The sequence below is a fragment of the Halichoerus grypus genome, chromosome 6 (genome assembly GCF_964656455.1).
Source record: "Halichoerus grypus chromosome 6, mHalGry1.hap1.1, whole genome shotgun sequence".
NCBI lineage: Eukaryota > Metazoa > Chordata > Mammalia > Carnivora > Phocidae > Halichoerus > Halichoerus grypus.
In genome coordinates, this window is record NC_135717.1 from 126,169,538 (window position 1) to 126,195,434 (window position 25,897).

General features: G+C 38.4%; 1 protein-coding gene across 6 annotated transcripts in view; it reads right to left on the minus strand.

The window, feature by feature from the left end:
* TAFA2 (TAFA chemokine like family member 2) overlaps window positions 1–25,897 on the minus strand; it is a 461,307-nt gene that overhangs the window by 33,193 nt on the left and 402,217 nt on the right. For all 6 annotated transcript variants that reach the window (XR_013449245.1, XR_004926761.2, XM_078076201.1 and 3 more), the window contains exons 3-4: window positions 16,589–16,741; window positions 15,373–15,497 (exon numbers count right to left, since the gene is read on the minus strand). Coding sequence is in view for 4 of the 6 variants with exons in the window: in XM_078076201.1 (XP_077932327.1) it covers window positions 15,373–15,497; window positions 16,589–16,741 (278 nt within the window). In the remaining 2 variants the exon portion in view is untranslated. The remainder of the gene's footprint in view (window positions 1–15,372; window positions 15,498–16,588; window positions 16,742–25,897) is intronic.

A 25,897-nucleotide genomic window follows, 5' to 3' on the forward strand; every position in this document is an offset into this window, starting at 1 on the left:
TGGTTGTTCAGGAGCATGTTGTTTAATCTCCACATACTATTGAATTTCCAGTTTTATTTTTATAATTTTCAGTTGTATTCCATTGTGGTCAGAAAAGATGCTTGATAGAATTTCAGTCTTAAATTCATTAAGATTTGTTTTGTGGTCTAACAAATCATCTATCCTAGAGAATGTTTATGTGTTTGAGAAAAATGTGTATTCTGTTGGTTTTGAATAGAATGTTCTGTGAATATGTGTTATGACCATCTGGTCTAACATGTAGGTTAAGTTTAATGTTTATTTTCTATGGGTGATCTATTGGTAAAAGTGGGGTATTAAAATCTCCTACTTACTGTGTCACTGTTGATTTCTCCTTTTAGGTCTATTAATTTTTGCTTTATATTTTTAGGTACTTCTATGTTGGGTGCATAAATATTTCCAAATGTTATATCCTTTCATTTGATTGACCCTTTATCACTATGTGATGCCCATCTTTGTCTCTAATATCAGACAAAATAGACCTTCAAACAACGACTGTAATAAGCATAGCTACCTCAGCTTTTTGTTGGTTCCCATCCAATTTAAGTCTGTGTGTCTCCTTACATCTCAAGTGAGTCTGTTTTAGGCCATGTATAGATAGGTCTTGTTTTTTTATTTCATTCAGCCACTCTGTCTTCTGATTTTAGAATTTAGCTCATTTATAATTAGTTATTGATAGGTATGGACTTTTTGCCATTTTGTTATTTGCTTTATGGCTGCTTTTTAGTTCCTTTCTTCTCTTGCTCTCTTCCTTTGTGATTTGGTGAGTTTATTGAGTGGTATGTTTATACCTTCTTCTATTTTGTGGTTACCATGAGACTTACATACTTGTAACAGTCTATTATAAGCTTATCTAAAGCTCTACATTTTTACTCTTCCATCTGTTCTATGTTTTTGATGTCACATTTTACATCTTGTGTGTTCCTTAACTAATTATTGTACTTATTTTTACTACTTTGTCTTTTACCCTTCATACTGGCTTTATAAGTGATTAATGCATGACCTTTTCATTTACCTTTACCATTGAGATTTATACTTTCATATGTTTTCTTGTTCCTAATTAGTGCCTTTTCTTTTCAACTTAAAGAAGTCCCTTTAACATTTTTTTGAAGAGCCAGCTTAGTGATGATGAACTCCTTTAGTTTTTGCATGTCTGGAAAACTTTATCACTCCTTCAATTCTGAATGCTTGCTGGGTAGAGTATTCTTGGTTAGCAGGGGGTTTTTGTTGTTGTTTTTTCCTTTCGGCACTTTGATTATGTTATGCCACTCCCTCTGGCTTCAGTTTCTGCTGAAAATTTGATAGTTTTATGGGGGTTCCCTGTACATAAGTTATTTTTCTCTTGTTCCTTTTAAGATTCTCTCCTTGCATTTAACTTTTTACATTTTAATTAGAATGTGTTGGGTTGTGTCCTTTTGAGTTCATCTTATTAGAAACTTTCTGGGCTTTCTAGATGTATGTTTCCTTCCTCAGGTTAGGAAAGTTTTCAGCCATTATTTCTTCAAAGAGGCTTTCTTCTCTCTTCACTTCTCCTTGGGTACCCCTATAATGTGAATGGTAGTCCACTTGATGTTGTTCCATCAGTCTCTTTTTAAATTTTTTTTTTCTTGTTGCTGCTCTGATGGGATTATGTCCAGTGTGAGGTTCAAACCATTTGCTCCTCAGGGAGAAGCTCCAGGCTTTGAGTTCTCTCCCAATTGTGGGTTGCTGGGCCAGGGATGGGGTTTATAGTGAGATTGTGTCCCAGTCTCTCCTACCCACTTTAATGTGTTGGAGTTGCGTAGCCAGCCTTGAGATTTTGTTTTAAAAACTGCACCATAAAAAATAAGATGAAAACAGAGAGGGAGGCAAATCATGAGAGACTCTTAACTGTAGGAAACAGAGGGTTGCTGGGTGGGAGATAGGGTAATTGGGTGATGGGCATTAAGGAGGACACTTGAAGTAATGAGCACTGGGTGTTGAATGCAACTGATAAATCAGTATATGTTAAATTGAATTTAAATAAAACATTTAAAAAAGAAACTGTACCATATATAGCTACAGACTTGATGTGTCCATGGAAGGATCTTCTTGTGTTGCCATCTTGAGCCCAGAACCCCTAAAGAAAGAGTCCACTTTTGAACCCACTGCCGTTGGATGTATCCATAATAGTTTTGACCAAGAATTGTGGTCACATTTGTTGCTTTGGGGCTGATTATATAATTGCTAGTGCAAACCCCTCTAGAATTATCTTTCACCATGGCAACCAACAACATATCAGACCATGTCTGCACTTCAGTCTTGGTTATGGAAAGAGGAAGACCCAGAATTGACACCTTAAGGCCACCTATGATGAGGATACAGCCTGAGTAAGACATAAATCTTTGTTGTTTTAAATTACTGAAGCTTTTTTTTTTTTTTCCTCTTTAGGCTAGTTTAATATAGAGTCTATCCCATCAGATCATGAGTGGGAACATCTCCTGGGCAAAGACTATGTCTTACTCATATATGTATACCCAGGGTTTAGTATGGACCCTGACATATAGTAGGTATTCAATATTATTTTAATAACCGAAAAAAAATCTTTATCAAAGCAACATCAAAATGAAGTACAATACCTAAAATTTTAGGAAACAGTTTATAAACAGCACTGGAAAATTCTGTAATTCACAGAAATTGAGTCAGATGTTTAACTTAGAAACCTGATCAAAAGGGGTTATTATATGGGTGCCTAAAACAGATTCAATGAATTACAATTACAAATTTTGTATAGACCATCCATTAAGCAAATACAGCAGTTGGCAATTGAAAGTGCTAGAGAAAAGGTTACTTAAGTGATTTACAATGCATTTCTGGTATCCAGAGAGTCTCACTTTAATATTGGTGCAATGGTTATAATTTTGCATGCCTGTCTTGTTCAAGAGGTCTTTGCTTCATCAGATACATAAGACTTTTTTCCTTGTTTTCATCTTAGTACAAAAGTTCTTCCCTGTGAATGTGTATAACAGATGGATCTTGACGAAAGGTATTGTTTCCCTCATGAAAGCTGCCAATTCCTTACAATAATACTTTGTGAAGACTACTATCATCAGTTTATTTGGCTTCTAACTATAGAAATACCTGACCTTTTATTGGTGACCCTAGTTCTTTAGCCCTTATAACTATACATGGATGATTATACATGCACATAGTGTTGAACATTCACAGTATTTCTTCTAAGAACATCAACTATGCAGTCATAACATTTGTAGAACAGATGATAGTCATGTCAATATTAGGCAGAACTTTCTGAGAAAATATTACCAAAGATATATTTACATTGTAATGGTTACATGGCACCTAGAGTTTTTCTACTTCTTATGAAACAATATATTTAATTGGAAAGCGTATACTCTTTGGAATCAGATTTGTGTTTGACCTTTGTCACTTACTAATTATGTAGCTTTAAGAAAGTTAATTTCCTTGAGCCTCTTTTTCTCATCTGTACTAAGGAATAATAAGACTTATAATGCCAGGGTGGTAATTATTAGAAATATTTTGTTGAGATGATATAGCACAGTACCTGGCAAAAGTTGTCACTCATCCAAAGACAGGTATTATCAGTGTAATTGCTATCTTATATCTTCTATCCATTTCTGAATACTGTTGCAAATAAAATACCCAAGTGTATTAGTCAGGACATAGGAGGTCAGCCTTTTTTTCTATTCAGGACTTTGATTGGACAAGGTCTGCCCACATCATGAAGGGCAAATTTAGTGAAATTTACTAAAATTTCACCAATTTAAATGTAAATCACATCTAAAAACACCCTCACAGAAATGTCTAGAATAATGTTTGACCAAGTATCTGGGCACTGTGGCCCAGACAAGTTGACACACAAGATTTCCTATCACACCAACTAATTCTTGCCCTTGACTTTCTGAACATACAATTCCTATACTCTACCACCTTGTGAAGAAACAAGATTATCTGATGACTAAGCAACAGCTATAATACTTGTTGAACTGCTCTCTGGTGGAACTTGAAAGAGACTCCTAAGATGACCATTCCTCTTATAAAACCTTTTAAGAGGTAGTTGACATCTGCATTTTGAACAGGGATTAGTCTATTTTCATGATTGGTTTATAGAACTCCTATTTTACACTAGATAAAAAGAGAAAAGAAGGGAAATGCTTTGGAGAATCTGGTATTCCTATTCCAAACCAAGAGATATGTGAAATCATTAGCAAGACTTAACAGGAATGACATATATCTAATTATGCGTAAACACTGGATGCATCACTAATACCCTATCCTCATTTTAGCAGAACTCACCCAGGAGCACTCTGGAAGAGCACAGCATGCTCTGTAAAGCATTCATCATGAGACAGAGTTGGTATACATTTGTGAGGATGAGGCTGAGAGAATCACAGTGAAGAAAAAATTGAAGGAGGATATTAGGTTTATGAGGCCTGTGGGACCTTGACAACATCATCACAAAGCAACCATGCGTGGCTATGGTGAATTAAAAATCACCTGATCCAGCATGAGAGTGTCTTCATCTTTCTGTAATCTCAGTAACTTCAGTAAGGCTGAACCCTTAGTGAGAGGTTACTGGTACTACCAAAAATGATTCTACCCTAGATTTTTTTAGTCCACTGATAGGAACACTTTCATGTCATGATACCTTTGGTATCAAATAGCAATATGATATAGTTTCATTGAATAGGGTCTCCTTAAACCACTATATAGGTGAAATGTCAACTTGTCAAAAGTTAACATTAACAGCTTTTATCCTAAACCTGTTCATAAGGAATTCCCTTACAGGTCCTATAAGAAATCCTCAAAGTTAAAATGTGGAGGCAGATAATTCACATCTATGTTATATATGCAAGGGTGCTCTCAACAAGTTGATTTCACTTGTGAAATTTAATATCAAACAGTGGTTGACTATCTGCCAGACATTTGCCTTCAGTAATCTCATGAGTCGATCATATGTTGTAATTGAAGTTGGAGGTTGAGATTTCTAATCATGATACCTGTTTAAATTTTTCTGTCAGCCAAAGTGTCTGTGGAGAATATTCAATTTTATTTTTTTCAAGATAGAATAAAAGCATCTCAGTTTACGAATCCTAGAAACAGTCTGACCAAATTAACTCTCCCCACAATTATTCCAGCATCCCTTTCAAGAATAGTTATTTTAAAGTTGCAAAGTAGAGATTGTATTCAGTTATTTTCAAACATCTTTTGAAAATGAATTTACACTGTCTGGTATTACCAAGTCTGTCTCTCTCTCATTCCTATTCTCTTCCCAGTCCTGTTAAAAGAAAACTAGGAGATTCAAGGGGAAGGTAAAATATGTTTGCCACCAGAATAGAATAAGCAGTAAGATAGAGTAGCCAACAGTAAGCAGAACCTCAACAGAATAGCCCTTTATTGACTGTGGGCTAATCCCACCATAAATCATGGAAAGCCAACATTGCTACTTAATATAAGAGCAAAACCCAATAATACTAAACCACAAGAACTGAGGGTACATTCAACAGCTAGGTAACTCTGGTCTTTAATATTAAAGTTCAGTATTAAACATCGTAAGAAATGGAATTCCCTGGTTTAGTATAAACAATAAAAATTCTTCTTTGTTTTAATTTGGTAATTTGAGTTTTATACCTTTTCAAATGAATGCCTGATTTTTAATATATATTAATGATTTTGAAAGTATCCTATAAGCTTAAAGCATTAATAAATTTGCCAGTGTTGTAAGGTTCCAGTATTCTTATTTGATGGCCACAATTTTAAAGTATTTTTCATTTAATTAGTTATTACTGTGGCCCCGTACACAAAAGCCTTCTTTCTCTCTCCTCTCTCTCATATTTTGTAACTGGTAGAAAACTTTAAAATGATTTAAAAGTCTAATCCAAAAAGCTTTGTTTTCTTATGATAGTATACCATCAGATACAATTCAAGTTCAGTCTTGAGATCATGGAACATCATATTTTGATTGTGCTTAGACACTATATATTAAGGAGATAAATTGAGTAAATTGCCTTTGAATAGCATCAAAATCTGTTATTTTGAGTTTGGGGAGGGCTGTGGACCATGCAGTATTAAACTGCCAGTGTACTCTTGACACCAGTACAAATCTCTGTTCTACCACTTCTGTACATGACAGTGATTTACTGACTTTGTCTCCAACTGACTGTGAACTCTTGGACATCAAAGAGCCATGATTTTTCAAAATTTGCCTCCCCAGAGCCGACCACAATATCAAGCACATGGCTACATATCAGACATGCAATTTATCTTTACAGAGTAAATGAACAAATGAATGGACAAGCTCCCCTTGAATGGAGTTTAATTCCACCAGATTCTTATTTTATTTAAAGATTTATTATTTGAGGGAGAGAGAATCTGAAGCAAACTCTCTGCTGAGCATAGAGCCCAATAAAGGGCTTGATCTCAGGGCCCTAAAATCACCACCTGAGCCAAAACCAAGAGTCAGAAGCTTAAATGACTGAGCCACCCAGGTGTGCTATTCTTATTTTAAAAATGTTTCTTATACTTCATTTTACTTTAAAGAGATGCACATTCTACAGTATTTTCAATGTGTTACCAATGACACCATCCAATGAGGAGGCAAGTTTTAAGATTATTCAACTAACGGATTGTGAACTTTAATATTTCTTATAAATGTCACGTTCAGAAAGAAGTTTAAAGTCCACATTATCTGGTAGGTTCTATGTGTTTGTTGTATCAATCGACAGCCCTGGCTCCCTGGAACTCTCTCTGCGTTTTCTCAGACTCTAGGTTCTGTTGGTTTTCCAGTCGCTCTGCCCACATTTCTTGTTCCTCAGCCAGCACCTTCTTCTACATTACCTGCTAAAATGTCTTTGATCCTCTTCTCTTTCAACACATTCCTTCTGAGACAGCCTTCTTAATCATTTCCCCATCATCTAGGGGGTAACTGTTCTCAAACTTCAGTTTTCATCTCATTGTGTCTTTATCAATATCACCATATAGGCTAGGCCAAAAGTAGGAGTCTTTGTGAAATTTTCCTTTAACAAAATTATTATATTTAATTAATTACCAACCCCTATTGATTCCACTTCCAGGGTGTCACTTTCCTATCTTAGTTCAGGCCTGTTTTCCCACATTCCTCTCAATTCCTTGCAGTTGAGACATTGCAGACAAATAGATTTTCTAAAGTGTTAGCCAGACCCTTCTCTCTCCGCAAGGTTCTTTTGTAGTTTATAATTTCTTAGAGAATAACATCCAGATCTTTTAGCATGGCATTTAAAAGACTGTTAAACTCAGTCGGCCATGACTCCTCTCACACACATGGTTACCCCATGAACTGATTTCTGTGAGCAAAGACATGATCTTCTATACCTCCATGCCTTTGCACAAGCTGTTGTTTGTTATGGTAAAGTGGACTAGCCAACTCTGAAGACTTCCAGAAATGAGGAATGTACTATTTCCCAAGGCAGCCCATTTAACATCATCTAGAACTGACACCGCAAGAGTTATTCCTTGCCCTTAATTGTATTCCTTGTGGCCAAACAGAACAAGTCTAATTTTTTTCTTTTATATGATAGATCTTCCAATAATTTAAAACATGTTCCTCCTAGTGCTTCTATTCTCTGAGGTAAATATCCACAAAGTCCTTTAGATAAGCCTCTTTTTTTCCTAGCCCGCTAAAAGTTGGCATCAAGAACTTTCCTGGGTACCCCAGATGAGGTCTGACCATGATAGAGTGAAGCTTGACTCTGCCCTTTGTATTACACACACCTCCCAACCAGCTCTCCATTATTCAGAGGTGGATTGCACAGCAAGGAGCTGGGATTCACTCTCATTGTAGAGAGAGTTGGGAATTAGGCCCCAGCTTTGTTTTCCTATACAATCTCAGCACCATTCAAAAAACATTTGGAATTCTGAGTTTGTGGGAAAATTACCTTTTTATTTCTCAGCTGTACTTTCACCCTGTTGCCTAAAGTAAGAAAATCAAATTGGATCTGAAATCATTATGAGTTTTAGATTCCATAGAAAACGTATGAAGAGTAGAGGAGAGAAAGAGCCATGGGGGAATGTATACAGGGAAGGTTATCGATAGTTCTTCATAGGGCTGTCACCCACCATAGGAAAAGGAGAAGGCGTACAACCCCCACCAGCTGGGGTTCCTTGAACTTTCCATTATCCTCTCCAAGTCCCATGAGGTACCTGGTATTAAGGCACTCCAGATGACCAAAAACAGATGACAGTGTTGCTTCTCCCAAGAGTAGTTACCTCTGAACAAATATCAAGCTCTGCAGTGTTAAAAATAAATCCCTGACAGAATTTTAATCCTCAGCCCTCAGATAAGAGAGAGAGATGCTGTCCTCACCACTTAATTCCCAAGACATAAGCAAGAGCCTAAAGATGTACCTCATAGTTGCTAATGAAGTTCTGTCATCCCCAAACTGGATTCTATTACAATGTGTGAACATTCACAATTAATTATAAGATTATAATCACAATATTCAGAGTAACACCTAGAAATAAACACCTGGCTCAAAAAATATAGAAGCATTTAAATCTTAAAGGAACTTCAAAGTACTCGTATGTTGCCCATTTTTCATTTTAATTGTAAAACTATAGGCCAGGTTTTGGAAAAACCTAGCCATGATGATATATTTGTTTAAGTCTTTGCTTTAATTTCCAATAACTCTCTAAAGAAGTTGTTGGAAACACTCTCAGGGAGACACTCCTGGTCCTATTAAATCATTAATTAAGCAGCTCTTAAATTTAAAACACCAGGTTTAAATGTTACTTTTACTAGTGCTACTACATGGACACCTAACTAACTTGTTCTACCTACCTACCTATGGACTCATTATCTAATTGAGAAAAAATTAAAAACCCTTCTGTATATTAATCCATTTCTGTCCACCTCTCTTTAAAAAAAAACTTGATGTTATCATAGTAATAATATAGGGCCTTAAATACTTTTCCAAAGTCCCCACTATTGGAGATTTTAAATCTTTTGTAATATCAATGTCACTCAATATCTGCATTTGTTAACTATAGTAAAAACTTTTTACCTATTCTTCTTAATGAATATAAAGTTCAAGATGTTCTACTGTATTTAATTTTCCATTAAAGGACCTAGACTTAGTGGATATTAATGCAATACATAAAACATACTCTTCCCATGGTTATCTCCATTTCACCTGCTGGCAACTTCATCATTCTCTGTGCTCAGGACAAAAATTTAAGTCAGTTGTGATATGCCTCCTGTTACCCTTCCGATCCGAAATTCAACCAGTTGCCCATGCTCACTCCACTCCAGCCACACCAGCATCATTGCTGACCCTTGACTGTGATATTCCCACAGCAGCGCCCAGGGTAGGTCCTTTGTACCAGTTCTTCCCTTTACCTGGAGAGCCTGTCCTCTAGGTAGCCATGTGCCTCATCCCCTCATCCCCTGGAAGACCTCAGGCAAATATGCAAGCTCCCTTGCTCAGCGCTCTCCATTGCCCTCCAGCTTTCCTTTCTTCCATAGCACCTATCACCATATACCATACTATCTACTTCACCTACTTATTTTTGTCTCCCTCTATGTGATAGGTAGAATTCTAGAGATTTCTGTCCCCTCATTATTAAAATAAACACTAATCTAAATACTGTTGTGAAAGGACTTTGCAAGGTCATTAAAGTTACTCAACAGCTGACCTTAACATAAGATCATCTGGATTCTCTGGGTGGAGCCAATGTAATTACCTGACCCTCAGAAGCAGAAGAGTAAGGCAGAAGAGAGATGGGGGAAGGGTGGTCAGAGAGGTTCAAGGTGTGGGAAAGACTCCACGTGTCATGGCTGGTTTGAAAATGAATGTGACCAGGAGAGCAGGCATTTTGACGGACGTGAGAGAGGCTCCCTGATGCCAGCTACTAAAGAAATAGAAACCTCATTCCTGCCCTTACAAGGAACGGAATTCTGTCAACACACTGAATGAGCTTAGAAGCAGATTCTCCCCGCACAACCTCCAGCAAGAAACACAGCCCTGCTGTGAAAAGATGAAACAGCCCATGCTTTCGGCCTTGTGAAACCCGGAGCCGAGAGACCATGGAGCCAGGCTGGGGCCCAGTCTTACCTACAGAGAATAAATGAATGTTATGGTAAGTCCCAGAATTTGCAAAGGCAGCAAACGAAAACTAGTATATGCTTTATGAGGGCACGGATCCCCATCTCGGAGTTTTCTTCATGCTGTGTTGCAGAACCTAGAATAACACCTCACAACAACAGACAATAAATACTTGTTGAATGAATGAATATACACGGTATACGCATTCTTTCCCATGAAATCTATATTTTACGAGATGATAGAATTTTTTTACCCCAAAACATTGAATAAAAAATATTAAAAATGTAAAAGGTGCGTTGATTTGAAAACGGTCTAGTCAGTAGTTTGTATCTTTGAAGTTAGTGGTGGCTGGCTACCACCTCCTAAAGTACTGGTTTTCAAAATGCATGTTGTAACATATTGGCAGTTCATAAAAGCAATTTATGGGGTTGAGATAGGTAAGAAGGAAGGAAATAAAACAAAAAAACCCTTAGAATTTTAATTTTAGTGTGGGGTGAGTGTGTGTGTACACTGGATCACACTGTAAGATGTATTTCTTACTCTAAGTACCATCAAAATAATTGGAAAACAAGGGCCCTAAAGGTCACCGTACTCCTGCTGTGGACCAGGATGCAATTTAGGGCCTGACCAGAGCTGAGATGAAGACAAATGAATGGTGAATGTGTCTGTTAAGAAAGGGCTGATCAGGAAAGAACTACACTATCCCGCGTCTGTGATTAAATTTGCAAGGCAAGAGAGAGCACTATGGTTGAAGAATTCACACAAATTGCACCATCTTAAGGTGAGGAAATGAACCTTTTTCCTCTTGCTTTCTTTTTCTTTTTTTTTTTTTTTTTGGCCTTGGGGCTGGAATAGTGCCCCAGGACAGTGTTCAGAACCCCACCCCCACCCCCCCATCACAGAACAGTCACTGAATCTTGGTATAAAATCCAGCAACATCTGGAAGAGGATGACTTGAGGCTTTAATCAGCAAGGCATCCTAAAATGCTGTTTCTTTTCTCCCTTACAGGGAAAGGATTAAAAACCCAAATACTTATCCATCTTCTGAGATTAGCCAGTTATTAGTGTCATATAAATTTAGCTGGAGAGGAAGTTAGAAATGTCCTTGGCACGTGGAACCAAAAAATAAATCCTGGTTAAAGGAACTCGAAATTGAATCTAACTCAATATCCTCATTTATTTTGCAGATGAGGATGCTGAACTAAAGGCTTATACTATCCCCATTATTATAAAAATGTTACTCTTATATTTATCCATGATTCCAGTGTTTGTCAGTGGACTGCATATGGATGACTAGAATAATGCAACTGTACACTATTCATTCCCCCACTCTAGGGCATACGCCTGGTTGGCAGGGACCATTAGTGCCTACTGTGGTTTGGGAAATTAAGATAATACCTGCAATACACTTAGAGTGCCTCGTACACTGTAAGAGCTAAGTGAATGCCTTCATATATGCTTTTGTTGCTTTGCTTGTAATAAGAGCATTGTTATTATTACAGGATGTTTATGCATGGGAAATTCTTCATACCTGCTGATTTTCTTTGCATTATTTGCCAAAATGAAATCATATTTTACGCACTTAAAATCCACTTATATTTGAAGAGACTTTAGAAAAAGTTCTTATCTGCTTGAGGCACTTTAAGTAAATTAGTAAAGATGAAAGAATTCCAATTAGTTAAAAATTACCCAGAAAATGTCTTAAGTATCTGAAAAGTAAATAGACTTAGGATTTGTGATTCATAAAGATAATATTTCTAATGAAAATACAGAATCTTGCATACTCTGAAGGTCATCTTTCTTTAGGTAAGAACCAGACTTAAGAGCTGCATGACCATTGGTGTTTAGAACCCATACCCATGGCCTCGGACTGTGAATTCTAAGATCAAAATGTGACTTCCTTTAGATGTTCCACAGAGAAGGAATATCACAACATTCAAAGAAATGAATCACAGTCTATTTTTTCTGAGGATCCAACAATATTATCAAAGATTTTTTTTTCTCAAATCTTACAAGCTCTACAGCACCTTTCCCCCTGCTACTTTTGTATTATATAATTAGAGTATAATTATGTGCTCTTTCACACTGGAAAGAGTATTCTTTTATTAATGACTCTTTGAAAAGTTCTTTATTATTTATCTTTGAAAGTGAGTTTGAAATCGAAGGGCTCTCATGACTTTTCCTTTCTTTTTAACTTTGGAGTTCTTAAAAGTAATACAATAGGTGGTTACAGAGGTCATAGGCAGTCATAAGTTTCCACCTTTAAGGTAAGAAATAGGGTTCAGGAAACAAAGGTTGCATCCTCCTTTTCCTCCAGATTAAGTGTTTGGGGTACTGAAGAACATGATTGCAAAATACTGATATTCCAACAAGGGTTGTCTATTCTTTGCCTTTTCTCCCTTGTTGGGACAAATAGAAAATGGATCAGAATAATAAGCTTCCTGAATCTGGTACAAAGACAGAGGGGAGTATAGTTCACACTTACAGTAGGAATGTAAATTCCAAATTAGTCTTAAATGAGGAATTCACCCAGCCCATAATCTGTAGCCAATTCTGGAAAGTACCACCACATCTCTGCTGAGGCTAAGCAAGTCTCATTGCTGTTTTTGGCTGACTGCTTTTTTTCTAACATTCGGCTTACCGGAGCACTCCAGATTGAATATGGGCAATTAAAAGGAAGGGTGTACATTATTGCAAATTTTAATCATTTCTCAAGCCATTTTGCTTGCAGTCATAATCCCACAAGACCAACGTATCTTGCATAAGAAACTCAGATGACTTTTGACTGCAAGCAACTCTTCGGTTACGTAAACCTATTCATGCTTAACTTCTGGACTTTCCCCATTTGTGGCTGGAACCTGCCAAATCAGGACTGCGGTGGCTGCTTGGTTTCCCACAGCCATGGCTAACTTATTTAAGCCTGGCAAATGAACAATAATGCCAATGAATCAAAAAACGATCAGAATTCTTCTCAATTCCACTGCTGCTATTTATGTATGGCAAGAGCTACCTCTGTCCAACACTTCCACGGTGTACAAAGTAATACTGGGCCAGAGCTATTTCAAAAATTGGTATCTCCTGTACTTTTTGTACTATTTCAGTGGAGACAGCAGAACAGTAATAACCTGATGACCTCGGAAACTTTGTTTTTTGAGGCCTCAGGGAAATGTAGCCAAATTGTTTTGTAAACCAAAAAAACACTCAAAATTGCACATAATTTTGCCTAGCCATTTGGAATACCATGATGTCCCTTGAGTTGGAAATGTCTACATAGCTTCCTACTCACCAGCAGTCTTTTTCTTGTGAAGAAAAACAAAAGATAATCATTTACTTTAATTGTATTCAAGAAACTCCATCTTTCAGGAGGATCTAGATATGGTCTTCCTCACAAGTTGTCAGCCTCTCATCCATCTTGTTTAATTACAAGATGAAAACCAGTTAAATGTGAAGAATTGCGGAGACTGAATTTTAAGTTTGGACCGCTGAGAATATGGCACAGCCCGGAGGGAAGCAGCACTTCTAACACAATTTACTGTGGGAATTTAGATCACATGGTCCTGACCTTTTCATTTCAACGATCCAGAAAGTTAAAGATAATTTTAAAGGTCTCCCTAATATGAATAGAACGGTAGGAAGCTTTCCTCACTATTACTTAAGAATAAGTTAAATTATCTAGTTTAAACTACAGGTTAAGAGATTAGGTCTGGAATGAGACTGCTCGGTTTGAACCCTGGCTTCCCTGTTCATTAGCTGTGTGACCTTGGGAAGTCACTGAAGGTTTTGAAACTTTGGTTTACTCATCTGTAAAAAGGAGATAATAATATTATCTTCCTCACTGGGCTGTTAAGAGGATTAAATGTGCTCATTCACATGAAGTACTTTGTTCGGTTTATGGCATATGTTTTAAGTATCCAATAAATGTTAGCTTCCTCATGTCCACTGAAGTAATAAAAAACAGAGTTTAGTCGTAGAGTGCTATTTTTTTTTTTTTTAAATTTGCTTCAGAATCTCAAATCTTCAATGAATTTCCGTGAGTGCTATTTTGGACTAAGAATTTATAGTGTTAGGGAAGGAAATATTTTCATGCTATAAAAAACATAAGGAAATTTCATATTGCCAGGATGTTTTTAACAAATCAATATGGTTTATTTCATGTGCTAACTGAATAATACAATTATTCTAATAGTTAGATCATGCACTCTGTGGGTTTGGGAAAAGTATGTCAGCATTTAGCCAACAAAAAGAGTCATGAATAATTTGACAAAATATGAACTTATTATTTATGCTATTAGAAACTTAGTTACTTTTGTGTATCTGAACAGACTGTGCACTAAACATATTATTCAACAGACTGAATTATATATCTGATAGATTTAAAAATAATCCTCTTGAATATGTCCAGAGAGGTTTAAAAAAAAAAAAACTATTATTAAACAATGTGGTAAATTAACCAGTCTCTGGTTTTATGTTACTTTTTATAAAAATATCATCTCATATCATTATTCTGTTCTAGTCCCCAATTATCCAATTCTGATCAATAGTCTGCTTTCCCCTAAAAGCAAATAGCAAAACAAGACAGAATTTTCATTTGCTGATTCTACAGAAAATTTAAATTCTGCCAATCCAGAATATCCATGGAGCTAATTAGGAAAGCAAAGAATAAAGCTAACCATTTTTCACTTCTCTCCCATGTCCCAGAAGTCAATCAGTGCAAGCTGAAAGACATCATCGTCTGAAGAGTATTCTTTTCATATTGACTCTGAGATTTAGAAACTCCTCTTGGTAACTCATTACAAAGTTAACCATTAGAAAACCATTTATTGACCCAGAAATCAGGAAGATCAAAATAATTACTTTCATAAAAATGAAAGACTCTTAGTTGTGAAATTGTATTGAGTCATATGTAAAATAAATTCTCTTTTCCCAGAATATATTCAAATTATTGTCCATTAGAAGAATAAGGGATTGAGGTCACCTTCTCAGCATTTAACATGCGTCCTTGGGATGTTTCACATTACTATCAGTATCTCATGAAAGAACACACAACAATAATTTATTAAATAACATGACAGTTGATGGTAATCTATAGAAGATGCTATTCTGGGCAAAAAAAATGTGCTATGAAAAAATGAATTAGGAAGAAAATGGGGGGGGGGGAATGTAGTATGGAAAACTATACTCTTCATTCTACAACCATCACTTAACGATGTTACTGCACATGTCCATGCTCTATAAATTCAGAGACATTTTTGCTTTCCCAAGCTGGCTGTCCACTTACCCTAGTTGTTTTCACTTTATTCCCAGAGGAACAGCTCCATCCTTTCCGATCCGGAAGAACTTTACATTCCTCTCCCTCAAGACATGGCTGCATATGGCACCACCATTTCTGTTCCACTATTGAAGCTACAGGAGATTAAAAAAAAAAAAAATCAATTCAGTGTTTTCTATTTGGGCTAGTTAATTCTCCGGGTGCACATTTAAAGAGGAACAAAGGGCACCGATTTTTCCCACTACTAGGTAGATTGGGCTTTGAAGCATGCTTCTCTTTTTGTCCACAGAGGCTAAATCTTTCTAGATATTCTGACTAAAAGAATTTGTATTTTCTATTTTAGTTTATTGTGGTAAGAACACCTAACATGAACTCTACCCTCGTAACAAATAGTATTGTTAATTAATTAAATGCACATTATGGAAGGATTTTTTTTTCATGTGAACATACAGGCTTCATGAAAACTAATATATTGGAAAGAAACTTATGTAGACATACGCATGCACTGATTTACCTAAACATATAAGAAAATCAACCTATGACCAGTTTAGAGTCAATGTAATACTTCCCACAAGTAGGCTAAAATTAGGAGGATACTAGAGTTAATGTAATTTTTTTAACTGTGGGCAGTAACCATCATCAAGGAATGAGCCATGCTAACAGGAATACTTAAATTATTATTTATGGTAACAGTAATTAAATAGATCCATACAAAGATGTATGTCCTATTGTAATTAGGTGAACCCTCCAATGAAGAAATTAATATTTTGATGGATCTCCATAAAAATCAATATTTCATGTGAATTCAAGGTACAATTACAAATTCACTCATTTGTTTGGTGCTTATTTTTTCATTCTTAAGAATCATCCATGGGTTTAGGTCACCATACTGTTTAATCCTCTATTTTCATCTCTCCTTTCCCAATTAATTTACATACACATGCCCTCCACAGGTAAATCAGTATTTCATGGTATCAAAGTAAGAAGCACATGGACTTGTTGGAACCTCACTAGAATGCCTTTTGTTACAAAACTGCATAAGGTCTTAGACCTTCTTCCAGAGGATTTTAGATTTCAGAATGCCCCCCTAAATAATCTCTCATCAACCACATGATTTATGGAATGGTCCCTCAGGACTGACCACAGTCAACAGCATTATAGTGGAGTTCCAGTTCTAACCAGTCCCCAGCTACATGACCACCATGAGCAATGGAAGAAGTCGCACCATCCACACAAGATGGAGCAGCTCGCGTGGTGCCTGCCACCTGCCCAGGGAAGCAGGAGCACTTGACTGTCTGTGATCGCTCTTCTATCTTGTTCTTATTACAGCATCTGTGGAGTGCCACCACCTCGCAAGTGCCCGTTTTAACATGGTGAGCTGCACAAACAAAAGAGATAAGACAACATTGAGAAAGTTTTGGCTTCTCCCCCCTCTTTTTAATTAGAAGTACATTAAATATAGCTCTATAAGGGATCCACCATGCATGAAACTAGAAACACAACGATGCTGACTCCATATGCAGATTTGATTTCTTTTCTAAATGTGCAAGGACCATTTCTGTCAGTAAATGCTTGGTGAAGCAGGAACAATTAGTGACCAGATTAGAATGAGCTGTTAGAACAGTCTGAAATACAGAGACAATATGTGGCGCCATCAAAAACATACTTATTTGCATATGACTTTTTTGTCCAACATGTTAATCAAAGAAAGGCTAACCCCTTGACAAGGCGCCCTGCAATGGGGCTAAGAACACACCTCTTCTCAAAGTGGGGGAGGGCTAAGGTTACATTGTTCCTCTAGGGGTGAGTGCAAAGGCCAGACAGGGAACCTCTTTTCAGAAAGCAAGGAGGTAAAGGGTGGAACCCATCTCCTCAGTATTCCTCTGCCCAGTTTCCCTGGGAATGAACTAATTGGGAATTCTTGAAATTGCTGCCATTTTCCTGAAAGTCCCAGCCAGTGTCAGTCCTAAAAATCTTTTTTTCCCATGTTGCCTTGAGGGAACAACTGCCACCAATAGCCAACAACTGTAGCCAGAATGTGGGTAGATTTATATCTAGCCTGGGAGCCCCATCCAATAAGCTGTGGGGCTCCCCCCACCCAGCCCATTAACCTGGCAGAAAGGCGCCTGAATGCTTTGGGTGCTTGAGACTTGTGGACCTCACTTACACATTATGATAGGGTTCTAGTTTGCCTTTACTTTTTTTTTTTTTTTTTTGGAACCATTTCATCTTCAGAGTATTAACCCTACTTTGAAACAATAAAGCAGAAGTTTCATCTGCTAAAAATAAAAAGTTTAAAATCAAACATTAGTTGAAACACTATGCTTTCAGAAATTTAAAAAATGTCTTATAAAAACCAGATCTGAAATTGTTTAACATAACGTAACATATCAAGGCCCATTTTGTAAATGAGATCAGTATATCATGTATTTATATTAATCTTCCCCTTGGGGATGAGTATCACTGTGCAGAACTCAGGTTAGACAGCTTGCTTAGATTTTTCTTGTAAGAGAAAACAAATCACACATTGTCCATCCCTCCATGCAAGACCAAGAAACTTGGGTGTGACATATGGCTTTGACATGTGATCCTCAAAAGAACTTTCAAGAAACAGATACCATTTCCATTGCCACAAAGATTTTCCTGCCACTGTAGATACAAATGGGGATTTCTCTATGTTTGACTCAAACATAAGGCTATCTCTGTGGAAAGTTTAAAAACTTGAGAGCCAGACTTCTTCTTGTGCTCTAGAAAATATTTTCTTAGCTAAGGATGATTCAGTTTGGTTTAATTTATTGAATGCTTTGCATTATATCATACAAGTCAATATGCTAACTTTTTGTACTGCACTTCACTTAATCACATTTTGATTGAGTCAATACCACACCTCAGGTATGGTTCTGAGTATTGGGGATATAACGATGAAAAGGAGGGACATAGAGCCTGCCCTCGGCTCATATTCCTGTGTAGAAAACAAATTATAAATACCTGTTGATGATTAAGACAATACTAGATTTTTAAGCTCCTTGAAGGAACTGCAGTAGAGTAAGGGGAAAGTAATCAGGGAGGGAAAGTGTATTTTTGTGAGTGTCAGAGAGGACCCCTGTGAGATAATCAGAATGATGACCTGAGTGCTGAGAGGGAAGCATCTGTTATGAGGATCTAAGAAAGGAAGAGCATTCCAAAGAGAAGAAGCAGCAAATGGTGGGGAGCTGAAATGGGAAAATGTGTGATGTGTTCCCAGGACAGCAATATGACTAGTGTGGCAATAGTGCGGTTGAACAATTGGGAGATCTAGTGAACTGTGTCAGAAATGTGGGGAGAACAGGGGACTAGGAAAGATGGCAGAGGAGTAGGGGACCCTATTTCAACCGGTCCCCAGAATTGAGCTGGATATCTACCAGACCACTCTGAGCACCCACAAAACCAGCCTGAGATGTAAGAAGATCTGGATCTCTACAAACAGAATAACGCAGGCAGTTGGTTTCGAGGTAGGAAGCAGGGAGCCGTGATTCTGCGGGCAGATATTGGAGGATAAATGGCAGCGGGAGGGTGCCTGGCCGTGGGGATCCTACACCGCCGATGAGGGACAGCCTCGTGTGCTGCGGACGGGGCACAGACTTGCAGACTGGTAGCGGCGGGGAAAGGACTCTAGGGCAGCTCCCGGGCGGAAACCTGGAGCGGTGGAGTCGCGTGGGTGAACTGGGAGCAGCTGGCGGTTTTAGAAGCACAAAGGGCAGAGACATGCCCCAACCTGGAGGCAGGACTGGGAGCGCTGTGGAGGGGCGCACAACCCAGGACGCTGCAGTTTATAGCAGCACGGACAGAAATGGAGGGAGTGTGGCCTGGAGAGCTCACTGAAGAACAGACTGCGGTCTCTCTGCTCTGAGGCAGAGGGTTGGAAACCGTCTCTTCTGCTGTCACGGAAGAGACGCGGAAAGATGCCAGGGAAAGCCGCCAGAGAATAAAAGCCCCGAACACTGATTCCCACTGAGCCCATCCCCCACCACAGGGGGGCAGGGCAACTCCACCCAAACAGGGTTGCCTGAGTAACAGTGTGGCAGGCCCCTCCCCCAGAAGACAGGCTGGGAAAACAAGAGGCCAGCAACCTTAAGGTCCCAAGAAAACAGGTGCATCTTGCTTGGGTTCTGGTCAATAATTTGGACTCTATACATTCCCTCAAATACCCATCAACAGAATGACTAGGAGGAAGAGCCCCCAAAATAGAAAAGACTCAGAGATTATGACTTATGCTGCAGATTTACAAATGGATGCAGATATAACCAAGATGTCGGAGATGGAATTCAGGCTAGCAATTGTGAAGACAATGGCTAGAATGGAGAAATCAATTAATGGCAACATAGAGTCTCTAAGGGCAGAAACGAAAGCTGAATTGGCAGAACTTAAAAATGCTATCCGTGAGATCCAATCCAATCTAGATAATCTAACAGCTAGGGTAAGTGAGGCAGAAGAACGAATAAGCGACCTGGAAGACAATATAATAGATAAAAAGGGAAAAGAGGAGGCCAGGGAAAAACAACTCCGAATCCATGAAAATAGAATCAGAGAAATAAGTGACACCATGAAGCGTTCCAGTGTCAGAATAATTGGAATCCCGGAGGGAGTGGAGAGAGGACTAGAAGATGTATTTGAGCAAATCGTAGCTGAGAACTTCCCTAATCTGGGGGATGGAACAAACATTTGCGTCCTAGAGGCAGAGAGGACCCCTCCCAAGATCAAGGAAAACAGGCCAATACCCTGGCATGTAATAGTAAAACTTGGCAAATCTTAGAACCAAGGAAACCATCTTAAGGGCAGTTAGGGGGAAGAGATTCCTTACGTACAGACGGAGGAACATCAGAATAACGTCAGACCTATCCACAGAGACCTGGCAAGCCAGAAAGGCCTGGCAAGACATATTCAGGGTACTAAATGAGAAGAACATGCAGCCAAGAATACTTTATCCGGCAAGGCTTTCATTTAGAATGGATGGAGAGATGCAGAGCTTCCACGACCAGCAGAAACTGAAAGAATATGTGACCACTAAGCCGGCCCTGCAAGAAATATTAAGGGGGGTTCTATAAAAGGAGAAAGACCCCAAGAGTGATACACAACAGAAATTTACAGGGACAATCTATAAAAACAACGTCTTCACAGGCAACATGATGACAATTAATTCATATCTTCCAATAATCACTCTCAACGTGAATGGCCTAAATGCTCCCATAAAACAGCACAGGGTTGCAGATTGGATGAAAAGACAAGACCCATCCATATGCTGCCTACAAGAGACTCATTTTGAACCTAAAGATACATCCAGACTGAAAGTGAAGGGATGGAGATCCATCTTCCATGCCAGCGGACCTCAAAAGAAAGCTGGAGTAGCAATTCTTATATCAGACAAATTAGATTTTAAACTAAAGTCTGTAATTAGAGACACAGAAGGACACTATATCATTCTTAAAGGGTCTATCCAACAAGAGGATCTAACAATTGTAAATATCTATGCCCCCAACATGGGAGCAGCCATCTACATAAGCCAACTGTTAACCAAAATAAAGACTCATATTGATAACAATACGTTAATTGTAGGAGACCTCAATACTCCACTCTCAGCAATGGACAGATCATCTAAGCAGAAAATCAACAAGGAAACAAGAGCTTTGAATGATACACTGGACCAGATGGACCTCATAGATATTTACAGAACATTCCACGCTAAAACAATAGAATACTCATTCTTCTTGAGCGCACATGGAACTTTCTCCAGAATAGACCACATACTGGGTCACAAATCAGGTCTCAACCGATACCAAAAGATTGAGATTATTCCCTGCATATTCTCAGACCACAGTGCTTTAAAACTGGAACTCAATCACAAGAAAAAATTTGGCAGAAATTCAAACACTTGGAAGCTAAAGTCCACTCTGCTCAAGAATGTTTGGGTCAACCAGGAAATCAAAGAAGAACTTAAACAATTCACGGAAATCAATGAGAATGAAAACACATCGGTCCAAAACCTGTGGGATACTGCAAAGGCGGTCCTAAGGGGGAAATACATAGCCATCCAAGCCTCACTCAAAAAAATAGAAAAATCCTGAATTCACCAACTAACTCTACACCTTAAAGAACTAGAGAAAAAGCAACAAACGATGCCTAAGCCATGCATTAGAAGAGAAATAATTAAAATTAGAGCAGAAATCAATGAATTAGAAACCAGAAACACAGTAGATCAGATCAACGAAACTAGAAGTTGGTTCTTTGAAAGAATTAATAAGATCGATAAACCACTGGCTAGACTTATCCAAAAGAAAAGAGAAAGGACCCAAATTAATAAAATTATGAATGAAAGGGGAGAGATCATGACTAACACCAAGGAAATAGAAACAATTATTAGAAATTATTATCAACAACTATACGCCAATAAACTGAGCAATCTGGATGAAATGGAGGCCTTCCTGGAAACCTATAAGCTGCCAAGACTGAAACAGGAAGAAATTGACAAACTGAATAGGCCAGTAACCAGTAACGAGATTGAAGCAGTGATCAAAAACCTCCAAAAAACAAGAGTCCAGGGCCTGATGGATCCCCTGGGGAATTCTACCAAACATTCAAAGAAGAAATAATACCTATTCTACTGAAGCTGTTTCAAAAAATAGAAACAGAAGGAAAACTTCCAAACTCATTCTGTGAGGCCAGCATTACCTTAATCCCCAAACCAGGCAAAGACCCCATCAAAAAGAATTTCAGACCGATATCCCTGATGAATATGGATTCCAAAATCCTCAACAAAATCCTACCTAATAGGATCCAACAATACATTAAAAGGATCATCCACCACAACCAAGTGGCATTTATCCCCGGGATGCAAGGGTGGTTCAACATTTCGCAAATCAAGCAATGTGATAGAACACATTAATAAGGGGAGGGAGAAGAACCATATGGTCCTCTCAATTGATGCAGAAAAAGCATTTGACAAAACACAACATCCTTTCCTGATTAAAACTCTTCAGAGTATAGGGATAGAGGGCACATTCCTCAAGTTCATAAAATCCATCTATGAAAAACCCACAGCGAATATCATCCTCATTGGGGAAAAGCTGAGAGCCTTCCCCTTAAGATCAGGAACACGTCAAGGATTCCCAGTCTCGCCACTATTGTTCAACATAGTACTAGAAGTCCTAGCAACAGCAATCAGACAACAAAAAGAAATAAAAGGTATTCAAATTGGCAAAGAAGAAGTCAAACTCTCTCTTTTCACAGACGACATGATACTTTATGTGCAAAACCCAAAGACTCCACCCCCAAATTACTAGAACTCATCCAGCAATTCAGTAATGTGGCAGGATACAAAATCAATGCACAGAAATCAGTTGCTTTCTTATACACTAACAACACAACTGTAGAAAGAGAAATTAGAGAAACGATTCTATTTACAATAGCACCAAAAACCATAAGATACCTCGGAGTAAACCTAACCAAAGAGGTAAAGGATCTATACTCTAGGAACTACAGAACCCTCATGAAAGAAATTGAAGAAGACACAAAAAGATGGAAAAATATTCCATGCTCATGGATCGGAAGAATAAACATTGTTAAAATGTCTATGCTACCCAGAGCAATCTATACCTTCAATGCCATCCCGATCAAAATTCCAATGACATTTTTCAAAGTGCTGGAACAAACAATCCTAAAATTGGTATGGAATCAGAGAAGACCCCGAATCGCCAAGGAAATGTTGAAAAAGAAAAACAAAGCTGGGGGCATCACGTTGCCCGATTTCAAGCTATCTTACAAAGCTGTGATCACCAAGACAGCATGGTACTGGCACAAAAACAGACGTATAGACCAATGGAACAGAATAGAGAACCCAGAGATGGACCCTCAACTCTATGGACAAATAATCTTTGACAAAGCAGGAAAAAACATGCAATGGAAAAAAGACAGTCTCTTCAATAAATGGTGCTGGGAAAATGGGACAGCCACATGCAGAAGAATGAAACTCGGCTATTCTCTAACACCATTCACAAAGATAAACTCAAAGCGGATGAAAGACCTCAATGTGAGACAGGAATCCATCCAAATCCTAGAGGAGAACATAGGCAGTAACCTCTTTGACATCGGCCACAGCAACTTCTTTCAAGATACATCTCCAAAAGCTAGTGAAACAAAAGCAAAAATGAACTTTTGGGACTTCATCTAGATAAAAAGCTGCTGCACAGCAAAGGAAACAGTCAACAAAACAAAGAGGCAACCCATAGAATGGGAGAAGATATTTGCAAATGACCCTACAGATAAAGGGCTGGTATCCCAGATCTATAAAGAACTTCTCAAACTCAACACCCAAAAAACAAACAGTCAAGTCAAAAAGTGGGCAGAAGATATGAAAAGACACTTCTCTGAAGAAGACATACAAATGGCTAACAGACACATGAAAAAATGTTCATCATCATTAGCCATCAGGGAAATTCAAATCAAAACCACACTGAGATACCACCTTACACCAGTTAGAATGGCGAAATGGACAGGGAAAGAAACAACAAATGTTGGAGAGGTTGTGGAGAAAGGGGAACCCTCTTACACTGTTGGTGGGAAGGCAAGTTGGTACAGCCACTTTGGAAAACAGTGTGGAGGTGCCTCAAAAATTTAAAAATAGAGCTACCCTATGACCCAGCAATTGCACTACTGGGTATTTACCCCAAAGACACAGATGTAGTGAAAAGAAGGGCCATATGCACCCCAATGTTCATAGCAGCAATGTTTGCAATAGCCAAACTGTGGAAAGAGCCGAGATGCCCTTCAACAAATGAATGGATAAAGAAGATGTGGTCCATATATACAATGGAATATTACTCAGCCATCAGAAAGGATGAATACCCAACTTTTACATCAACATGGTTGGGACTGGAGGAGATTATGCTAAGTGAAATAAGTCAAGCAGAGAAAGTCAATTATCATATGGTTTCACTTATGTGTGGAACATAAGGAATAGCATGAAGGACACTAGGAGAAGGAAGGGAAAAATGAAAGGAAGGAAATCGGAGGGAGAGATGAACCATGAGAGACTATGGACTCTGAGAAACAAAGAGGGTTTTAGAGGGGAGTGGGGAGGGGGGATTGGTTAGCCCGGTGATGGGTATTAAGGAGGGCACGTACTGCATGGAGCACTGGGTGTTATACGAAAACAATGGATCATGGATCACCACATCAAAAACTAATGATGTATTGTATGGTGACTAACATAACAAAATTTAAAAAAAAAAAAAGGGATCGATGAGCTGTGGTGAGTGCTGCTGAAAGGTTCAATAAACAAAGAGAAATCACTGTCCATTAAAAAAGTAATATGTACTAATTAAGAGCATAGCCTTTAAAGCCAGAATAGCTGGGTTCAAATCTGAGCTCCTCCTAATAGCTGTGTGACCTTGGGCAAATTATTTAGTATCTCTGAGTAGCATTTTTTTCCTTTCTAAAAGGGGGATATTAATAGTACCATCTTTATAGGGTTGGTTTGAGGATGAAATGAGTTAATGGGTATAAAGTATTTAGAGCACTGCCTGCCTCATAGTAGGCCCTCCGTGTTAGCTATTGTTAGCATTTGATCCAGTAAAAATCATTTCAGTGGCATGATGAAAATAAAAGCATGATTAAAGTAAGTTTATTGGAGAATGGGATGTAAAACTGCAATTATACAAATTTCTTCCAAGAAGCTTTTCTGTTAAGGGAAGAAGGAAGTGAGCAATAACCAGAATGAAGCATGGTGTCAAGAGAATCTTTTTTAATGAATGCCGTAAAGGCATGCTTGCTTGCTGGAATGATCTGGTAGAGAAATGCACAATATAGGAAAGAAAATGGGTAATTACAAAAGAATGTTCTTGAGAAGGAAAAGGGAATTGAGATTCAGGGCACTGGGGGGGGGGCGTTGACAATAAATTGATGTAGAAATAATCCATTTTAACAAGAGTGAAGTGGGATGTGTAGCTACAGAGGCAGGTAGGTGTGAATGGATTAGGTGGTGAGGAGATGAGGCAGTTTCTTATTTGACTTCACCCAATTTTGCTATGAAACATGAGAGATGTTTGAAAAGAAAAATGAGGCTATAAAATAGGTCTCTCAGAAAGAGGCAAAGTAAATTTCCTGGGAAGGAGTAGTAGGATGCCTGCAGGGAGTTGGCTGGTACACGCTGTAAACTCCAGAGGATGGAAGAAGATGAGGAATTTCAGAGCAGAATGGAGATGAACATGTCTGTGATGATGATTGGGGATGCTTGGACCTCTGATAGTGATTTGGGGAGAGAAAGATGTAGAGGTTAGTCGTACAAGTCTTTGGAGGGAAACCAGGCTGGAGACAAGAGATTATTAGGGCTTCTTCAGATACTGACGCTGTTCAGCCCAGCACTGAGCTGAGACAGCTCCGGGGACAGCCTGAGGTGGCGAGGGTTCTGCTCTATTCCATAGGGTTCTGTTTTCTCCCAGTGCCAGGAGCACACAGTGACATTCCATTGACCTCTCCCCTGGGAGGAGAGGCACTATTTTAG